Source organism: Helianthus annuus, chromosome 4 (genome assembly GCF_002127325.2).
Source record: "Helianthus annuus cultivar XRQ/B chromosome 4, HanXRQr2.0-SUNRISE, whole genome shotgun sequence".
In the NCBI taxonomy this organism is placed as follows: Eukaryota; Viridiplantae; Streptophyta; class Magnoliopsida; order Asterales; family Asteraceae; genus Helianthus; species Helianthus annuus.
In genome coordinates this window covers 20599527-20609776 of record NC_035436.2, presented here as the reverse complement: position 1 = coordinate 20609776, position 10250 = coordinate 20599527, and the positions used below count along the sequence as shown (strand labels likewise).

Here is a 10250-nt window from a genome sequence, read left to right as displayed (position 1 = left end):
CTGTATGAGGAAGATTAGGGTTCTTCAAGTTGAGCTGGTATTTATTTATATAATTATGAAATGACCATTTTGCCCCTGAACAAAAAGACAAAATAGACAGGCTGTAACAGTCAAAAAAGGGGGTTGAATTTTGGACTAAAATGACAACAAAAGTGAAACCACAGGGATCCAGATGTAAAAAGTTTGAGATTTGGACTAAAGTGGCAAAACTGGCCAAACCATAGGGACCAAAATGGCAGCTTACTTTTGGCTTTATATATTAAGGGGCTGTTTGGCAATATCTGAATCAATAAGTGCTGAATGAATAAGAGGTCTGAATGGGTAAGAGACTCTGAACCAGTAAGTGCTGAACCAGTAAAGTGCTGTTTGGTTGCACATCTGAATGACTGTGTAAAATGACATTTTTACCCATTTTAATTAAAAAAAACCATTTTATTAATATATATAGACATGTCCATCATCCAGAACTTTCTCCATCAAACTCTCAGCTTCTCTCTCTCTAAAAAGCTCTACTCTCTCTCTCTCTCTCTAAAAAGCTTTGCTCTCGCTCAAATTTATCATTCCTGTGTCTATGCGTATACTTCTGCTGAAATTGAAATGAGATACAAGTTGGTGATTGATTCTCAATATTATGGCTGCTTCTTATAGGATCATGCGATTCCGGTTGTCTTGGTTGAGAACAGCAGCAGGTGTAATAAAAACGACAATGGAGCTCCGATTGAGGGGGAGCTCGGCGGCGGCTGTGAGGTCCGGTGTGGAGGACAGTGACGTGGAGGTGTGGAGTGGAGGTGGCCGGAGGTGTGGAGGAGATTGAAGGAGGATGCGGTGGAGGTCCGGTGTGGAGGAGGGCAACGATGGTGTTGAGGAAAATCTGCAACCTTCTTGATTTACCGGTGAGTCGACTCCGAATTTCTGCAATTTCTTGATGAAAGTGGCGAAGGCGATCGGTTTGACGCCATACCCACGATTAAAGATTCAGAATCTTGATCAATTGGGGAGAAAGAAAGATGAAGAAAGTTGAAATCTTGATGATTTTGGGGATTGTAACGTAATGATTTTAGGAATATGTTTAGAATTGAATTTGGAGACTGTAACGTAAACAGAAGTGAGGGTTTGTAGAAGAGAAGGGAAAGGGTAACAATTGTCCTTTTTTTCATTCAGCATGTTCTAATATCTGAATGATTCAGCACTGAATCATTAAGAGGTTTGCCATTAAGAGGCACAACCAAACAGGTCCACCTCTGTCCGAATAAGAGGTCCACCTCTTAATGATTCATTAAGAGGGTTGCCAAACAGCCCCTAAAGGTTTGAGTAAAGAAGATAACATAGTTTTGTGAAACATGAAAGTGGGTCATATGTAATATTAAAAATAATTGAAAGCATCAACACAGAACAACTTGACAATTGCTTTTTCGATAATCCAACAAAGGGAAAATTGCTTTCTCTCTCTCTCTCTACACCATCTCTATCTTCTCACCAACTTTCAATCGTCCCACCATCACCATTGCTTCTCCGGCTTGGTGATATGATAAAACCACTTCGGTCACCGCAACGATGGGTAAGAACCAAACTCGCCACGGAGTCTATGCCATGTTTTGGCCTATCTTCACCGGCCAGAATTACTCCGGTCAGCAAGATCAGATTTTCCGGTGGATCACCATCATCACAAAATCAAGTTTGATCCTGCTGTTCTAAAAGCCGCCCAACAACTTCGAGACTCCGGTCGTCAAGATCGAATTCGCAACACTGTTATGGAGATTTAAGGATAAACGAAGTGAAACAGGGCTTTGAATCGGTGTGATGTCCGTTTACGTGTTGCCAATAACCGCCCAACAAAAAGGGGCTTTGAATCGCTGTGTTAACTGGAGTAACCACCACCGCTAGTAACCGTAGACGGTGTTAGGGTGGTTGCCGCGGTGGTTATTTAACAGTTGCAACTGATACTATTTGTGACAGTTTATAATTTAATTGGTGTTGTGTAAGTATAACGGTTATTGTATGAAGAATCTGTGCCTTTTGTGTTGATGAAGTGATGCGATGGGTGGTGGGTGTGCGGTACGGTGGTTATTTTATTAATTCAAATGTTATCTTATTGATTCAATAGCTTATTATTAGAACGACGCGATTTGTAGAGGTATGACGTTTGTTAGTCAGTGATGACAGTAGTTAGGTTGGAGGGTGTGGGGGCTCCATCACCGCCACCTCACCATGTATAGCGCCCATATGGGCTCCATCACCACACCCTCCAAGTGAAGAGGGGGCGCCATGGCTTGGGCTCCATGGTGGTAACTTGTGGTAACGCCAAGTTGAAGAATTCAGGTGGGGCCCACTAGTTTTAAACCAATCAAATGTTTTTTTTTTCAATTTTGTTTAAGGCTATAGGGTGTGGTAATGACCCTCATGACCACCATGACCCTCCACATAGGCACCACATCATCCATCTTTAATCCATCATTCAAAACCACTACCCTAAGGGTGTGGTCATGACCCAAATCATTATCCTCTTTATTTTTTTAATTTATTTTTGTCTTAAAATTATCAAATGGGAGAGTCGTGGTAATCGTGGTTTAATCCATGGGAACCACCATCAATTAAGGAAGGGGATGGTATACTATTTAATTAATGGTCCTATGTGGAATTAATGTTCCAATCCATGGCCCCCACACCCCATAGCCTAATAGGGGCTCCATCCACACCATGTAAATTAAAATGGGGCTCCATATGTGAGATGGATCCTAGGTGGACTTGATAAAGTCCCATGGGGCTCCAACCACACCTCATAGCCTTAGTTTTTTAGTATTATATGATTTACCCAAACGGTTGCTTTGAGGAGACACAACAATTCAATAAGTCGGTGGTGACCCAAGTTACTTTTTGTATAGATATATAATTTAATTTAATTAACTAGTTAAATCTCCGTACGCGCGTTGCGGCGGGGACCCAATGACTGCAAAACGTGTGTCAGTAACGGCAAACAGATACCGAATATCAAAACATAAATAAAAAAAGTCGTGAAAAGGATAGTCAATCCGTCCTAAAAAAAGCGATTTTAAATAACCTAATATACAATAATAGGACCCACACGTCCTACATGTTGGAAATTCGGTTGTTTTCAGTTCAGTTATTACGGTGCTAACACGTTAAAATATGGATGAGCTCGGTACCTGTAACGGCACCGAAAGTGCCTGATCCGGAAAATCATCGAAATTAGGTACCGGCACCGAAAATGCTCGGTACAATACGGTATGGTATTTGAAGGTAAAAATCAATAAATATAGATATGGTGCTAGACCGGTGTCGAACCGAAAGTAACGATTCTGAAAACGCCAAAAGGTGGGTACCAAATTGTTACCGAAATGATTTGGTATAGTAAATTTGGCACTGATACGATACCGGTTTGATTACAGGATTTGATATTGTTTGCTCATAAATAATGTAGATATCCAAGTTAATTTTACATGCTACAATTCATTCATTATGTAAAAAGACAAAAAATAAAGCAAAATAAGTTGTTGTGTACAAAATCTCATTCAAACGAAATACAGTTTCCTTACTATGTGTATGAAAAGTAATCTAAACTGTGCAATTACTTGCATTGGTACATTGCTATAGGATTTGATGAGCTCGGTACCAACCGGTACCGAAAATACCTTTACCTAAATCCCAAAAAATGGGTACCGGTACCGAATATACCTGGTACAGTACGACTTGATACGGTCGGTACTGGTACGACACCGGTATTTGAGGGTAAAACCCGATGAATACCGGTGCCGAATGGATACCTAAAATACACCCAGTTTGGTAAATTTGATACCGGTACCAGTACACTTGCATTGGTACGTTGCTACAAGATTTGATGAGCTCGGTACCGAAAAATACCTTTACCGAAATCCCAAAAAATGGGTACCGGTACCGAATATACCTGGTACAGTACGGCTTGATACGGTCGGTACTGGTACAACACCGATATTTGAGGGTAAAACCCGATGAATACCGGTGCCGAACGGATACCGAAAATACACTCAGTTTTATAAATTTGATACCGGTACCAGTACCCGATACTATTCATTTACTTTTCATTCAATAATCTTTTTAATATTTAATATTTATTTTAATGTTCATTTCATTGAGAAATTAATATATAGGAGAATTTTGTGTTTTAGTGTTGAAAGTAAATTAAAAAAATTTATGTTTTCTTGAGTTGAAACCTAGAGAAAAGAATGCTACGCTTTTACGTCTGTACTTTTTAAAGATTATTTATTTAATAATATACTGGGGTAATTTGAAAATTTCAAACAGTCAGATTTTTCATCACTTTTTTTCTTAAAACTGAACTAACTAACCCGTTTATACGACTAAAAATAAACAAGACACAAAAGAGAAATCAGATTAGATTCAGTACCTTCTGAGTTCTGCCATCATCATGCAGGATACATACATCGTCTTAAAAACATGAAATATATACATAATAAGTTTTTTCTTCAACTAATACCATACCATAATATGAAAATTAACTATTACTTCTCCACTGGTAGCACCAATAACTTAATGTGATCAATGTTCTTTGATGTTCGATACGATGAAATGCAGCTCTTTAAGCATGTGCCATCAGTTAGACTATACCATTCTCCAGGAAGAACTTGGTACTTGATCTTGTAGGTACCAGATGGATTCAACTCAAACTCCAGGTTAATTTTCTCCATTAAACTTTCAAATGTAGTTGAGCTTGGGAGAAAGAATAAACTGTGATCAACTTTATAAACTGCTAGAATGACTAGATCATCGTCGTCATCCTCGCCTTTTGGATCATCAACGTTGGTCAAGGGATATTGATATGCTTCGTTCAACTCACTTTGATCTGCAGTGAACTTTCTCTTCATTCCCACCAATGGCCTTGTTTCTTCTAATGCTTTAGGTGTTTCAGATACTTCGGTTTTTGGGAAAATCTTGGTTGGGTTGCTCCCACTCCCAGAAGAAGAAATCTCAACATCGACAACAAGTAATTCATCACCAAGTTGTGCCCCAGAAGCAGCATACCTGAAACTTGGCAAATACTCCCTTAGTGTCAGTATCAAAGCCTCCATCAAGGGCAAGGGGTTAGGACTTAGGGGCCAAAAAAACTCAAACACGTAGTCACACTCTCCCATGTGAGAGCTCTTCAAGCATATAGCAAAAGAAGTACATTTTGCACCGGCAGAGAGTACCGCCAAGACCCCCTTGTTATCATTAAACTTAAAGATGTTTCTGCACAGGTGTGCCTGACGAGTTTCAAGTGTCCTCGCAACTAGACCGCGCTCCGCCTTTTCCAAAGGAAGAACAAAAAGCTGTTGATAGAAACACTTAAGAAAAAACATGTGATCATTGCCATGGGGACTAGCAACACAATAAGATCTAAGTTTGCCTAATAACGCCCGTCTCTTCTTACGATGAGAATTCTCATAAGTGACCCAGACTTGACCAAGAGTTATAGCATGTGATTCAACAGCCACTTGTAATGCCTTTTCAATCTCTCTCACGGCAAGTAGGAAATCCCCGGTAGTAGCCTGTTTAAAGAGAGAAAAGTATTAAATAAGAAATCATACATAGTCAGTCATACTGTTCTACCCGGTTAGAAACATTATTTATTTAGAGCATTCACATTGGAACCTCTATTCTATATTATATAGAGGAAACTTAACAAAAACACTATCACTTTGGAATCTCTAAAATAGAGAAAATTTAAATAAATTACAACTCTATATTTAGAGGGTCATAATCAACCCTCTATATTGTAATTGTGAGTGCGTAGCAAAGAGAAAAAATAATAAAATAAGTTTTTCTGAGTAGATGATAGATAGAGATAGAGAGTTGGATGTGAGATGTTTTAGAAAAAGTACCAAAATCTAAAGAAAGATGTGTTTTTATATAGATGGAGGTGAAGGCTCCAATGTGAATGCTCTTAATAATTACCTCGCAAGGCATCAAAAGTCGTAGTGGAGGAACGATATACAAACCCTCCCTCTGCAGACAAACAAAACACAAGTAATATAAAACATTTTATCAATGATATATAATTGTAGGGCCATCCGTAGTCATAAAGCCCCTTTGTGAATGTTATGCAACACGTGTCGTGCCACGTCACACAGGGGTTTATGGGACGTTATATTACTAGAGCCCGTAGTCATAAAGCCCCTACCAATCATTACCTAATTATTAATTTTCATTTTTATTAATTAATTAAAAAAACACTAACTATTGTTTATTGGTCCATTTTTTGAAAACAAACCCCATAGCACCGCAAAGGTGATGGCGCTGCCATCTTTTTTTTGTCCGATAAAGCCCCTCGTCACGGTGTAGAGGACACCATTGGGCGCTATGTTTGGCTTTTGGGGGCATATATATATAGCGCCCCACTATAGATGCTCTAAGAATCATGTAGGTAACTTAATTAACTAACACATGCACCTACCAGTAGTTCACGTTGCAACTCTTGGTAAATTTGTAGAAGATGACAAGGATATCTTACAGAAACTTCAATGACACCAACGCAGTGAGTAAAAGAAAACGCAGGCAGCATCATAAAACAAGTTAGCTCACATCCCAAAGCAAGATCCACCAATGGAGTCCCCCGGTGAGCCCTAAGATCCAGAACCACCTCTGGAAATTGGTTCAGGATTGCAGTGGATGGTGGCGCACCGTATATGATCATAGCGTCGTCATCTACTACAACCCGATCACTAAGAGCATAGGAATACTGGCAACAAGACGACCTATATTTCCGGAGACGATGGTTTGAACACGAATAGGCATAAGGGTTAAAAGTACAAAAAAGTCTGGTGCCGCTAAGTTTCGTGCCGCTAGAGGTTTTCACTGGTCGCCAAAACTGCATGATTATCCTCTCTAACGGAAATGATTTTACGTTTCGAAACGCAGACAGTATCTTATTGTTCACCGGATCTGTTCAATTATTCAAATCGTCCTTATAATGCTTGATTATTATTATGATCAGAATCAGAATACAAATACAAATAATACAAATACGAGGAAACAACAATTTTTTTTACCGGGTCCACGACTACTATGGCGACAAAAAGCCTTTCTCTGAGGATAGATTTCTGGCCAGTACTCCCCCATCTTCGAATTCGAATGTGTGTTCAGAAGAAGTTGTAATATACAGAATTTTGGAAACCCTAATATAAAGAAATATTGAATTTGCTATGTCCGATTTAGGTGAATTAAAATGACAACATAAATAGTATCGTTTAATTGTATTTGTGTATCGAAAGAAAAAAAAAAAGATAGATTAATAAATAATAACAAAATATATTGGTTTAAAAAGAGGAGTTAAGTTCTTGTGAAAATAAAATTATCGTACAAAACGTACGAAGTGAAAGAAAGTCAAAAAAGTGGCGGTGGCATTTTGGTAATTATCAGCAACTTCAAAATTACTCTAGTAGAGTAATTTTGAACTTCTGTAGGGTAATTTTGTAAAAGCTCAAGTAGAGTAATTTTGGTCGTGTAGGGTAATTATCAAAATTGTAGGGTAATTATCAAAATTACACTAACCCCCCCCACCCCCCAAAAACCTAAAAAAACCTAACCCCCCCCCCACCCCCAAAAACCTAAAAAAACCTAACCCCCCCCACCCCCAAAAACCTAAAAAAACCTAACCCCCCCACCCCCACCCCCAAAAACCTAACCCCCCCCCCCCAAAAAAAAAACCTAAACCCCCCCCCCCCCCCACCCCCAAAAACCTAAAAAAACCTAACCCCCCCCCCCAACCCAAACTAAAAGCTAAAAACTAAACCATAAAGCTAAACCCCATAACTAAATGCTAACAAAATTACTCTACAAGACATTTCCCAAAATTACCCTACAGAAGTCAAAATTACTCTACTAGAGTAATTTGATAATTACCCTACATTTCTCAAAATTACTCTACAGATGCTCAAAATTACCCTATTGATGCTCAAAATTACCCTACAGATGCTTTTTGCTTTTCCCCAGTACAGTACTATTGAAATTGCTGATAATTACCATATTGCCACCGCCACTTTTTGACTTTTCTTTCAATTCGTACAGTTCGTACGTTTATTTTATTTTTATTTGATCTTTTACCTTAAAAAGAGTTTATAAATCATAGGGTTTATTTTGTACAAGTGCTTACACGTTAGGGGAGATTTTAAAAATATGAATATGTGGAAAGTGAATCCTTCATCTTGAAACCAACGGTAATGTAGTTCCAATACCGAAACCATCGACATTAAGTGTGTGACAACCCTCACTAAACCAGGTATCCGTACGACTTAATTAACTATTAATTGTTGCTTAATTACTGTGCTTAACTGAAAATACTGATGAACTGCTACTTGACTGTTGATACTTGTACATATCTGCATCATACCTTGATTTCCGTCACTACATTATTTACTTACTGAACTCTAGTGACAAACATGATGCACAAAAGCACAGTAGCATTTGAACGGATAACCAATTGAACATGCTGATAAAGCCAGCATCAGGCAGACACTGCCTCTAAGGGCCTGTATGAGCCAGAAATATCTTACTACACCCATAGTGTGTGTAGGGATACAAGGGTTGTAGAACTGCGTCTCTAGGAATAAGATATAATGATTGGATGTGCCTAAAACGTACTCTAAGCACAAAACACAGCACTTTTATTAACATACCAGCTTCTAGCTAACTAATAAAGTGCCAAAATATGAGGAAATATTCCTGACACTTTTGGAAATAAATTGTGTCACTAAAAATATCATTTACGACGCTTAAAAGATTACTTAAGCACTTTAACGGATTACTATCCAACCGAACAACCGGACTATACCCGGAACATAAAAAATATTGCCAGAAATATTATTAGCCTTTTTCTGAGCCAGTTAGGGTCCCTGATTACCCTAACACCTGCATTAAAGCGCAACACTTAACTAACGGAGTTAACCTCTAAAGTTAACCTACTTAACGTAACTAAGTCCTAACTACACAATTGAAATCGAACCATAGGACCCCCCCCCCTTTGGGCCGGTTTGGTTCCCTTGTAACTAGCTAGTACACTTTTGATTATTATAATTGGTTATGTCTAATATCAAGATGACATAAAAACCAATGGATCAAGAACTTATATTTGCCTATAAATAACATCACTCCACATTAGAGATTAAGCACATCACAATTCACCAAAACCTCTCTCTCCCTTGCCCCTCCCACTCTCGGCCGAACATCCATCCATCCATCCACCCACTTTCGAGCTTTGATCAATCCATTCCAAGTATATACAAGCTTCACGGGTCACGTATCGGGAGTCTTGGAGCAAACGGAAGCGGAAGGACCTCATTACTTCGCTTTTATCCACCTCATTTTCGCCTAGAATCTTCCCTAGCCCCGAGCTAGAGGTATAATGTTTAAAACTCACTCTCGAACATATCTAAAGTGGTTAATATGATTTATAACGGTTAAAATGCGGAAACCCATCTTTTGAATCTTTAAAGTTTACTAAAACTTGAATTTTGTTGGATAAAAGATCATAACTTGTGTAAAAGTTGTAGTGTTTGAATATGGTGATTATTTAGGCCCGATCTACGATGTGGTGGCTCGGAGCATCGTTTAACCCGACTTTGTTAAGATCATAGATCTTGACATAAGCTTGTTTATATCAGTACAAGGGTTAAAGGGTGAAACTCTACCACATCAAAAGACATGAACTTGTGTAAAAGTAATTTCACTAGTAAAATGGTGTTTAAAACTAGCGGATCTACGGATCTGCAAGTGGTATTTTCGTAAGACCAAGTGTCGAGAAAATCATGTTTTATAAAAGTCGTATGACACACTAACAAATATGATTTTTACAAACTACAAGTGTATAAACACTTGTGAAACGAAAGATCCGGCAAAGTAACAATTTTTATAAAAATTGTCAGGAAGTTGTAAAGAATGATTTATTCTAAAAACGGGGTTTTACAAGATTAAACTATTTTACACATAGATCCACCAAATACAAGGAGATCTACACAATAGTTTTCGGAAAAACTACAAGTTCATGTATAATGCGATTTACATACTAGTCGGCAAGTTTGGTGTGTCGGAAATTGTTTGATTGAATCAAGAAATTGTTGAAGTGATTTTGTAAAAGAAAATGATACGCTTGAAAGCGTGGCCACCTCCAGTTACAGGGGAAACTCTGGCGAAATTTTTCTAAAATCTAACACTTAGAATTATTTACAAGTGTTAAACTATTTTTGAGATGTTTTCAAAAT

The 10250-nt window shown here is 38.3% G+C and overlaps 1 protein-coding gene across 1 annotated transcript; it reads right to left on the bottom strand.

Annotated features, from left to right (window-relative positions):
- Nucleotides 1-4472: 4472 nt before the first annotated feature.
- On the bottom strand, nucleotides 4473-7076 carry LOC110868168. The gene is made up of 4 exons (XM_022117274.2): nucleotides 7044-7076; nucleotides 6449-6936; nucleotides 5950-6000; nucleotides 4473-5543 (listed from the first exon to the last, which is right to left on the bottom strand). Exons 2-4 carry the CDS (start codon nucleotides 6866-6868, stop codon nucleotides 4518-4520), a joined length of 1497 nt encoding a protein of 498 aa, XP_021972966.1. The 5' UTR covers nucleotides 6869-6936; nucleotides 7044-7076; the 3' UTR covers nucleotides 4473-4517.
- Nucleotides 7077-10250: the final 3174 nt, after the last annotated feature.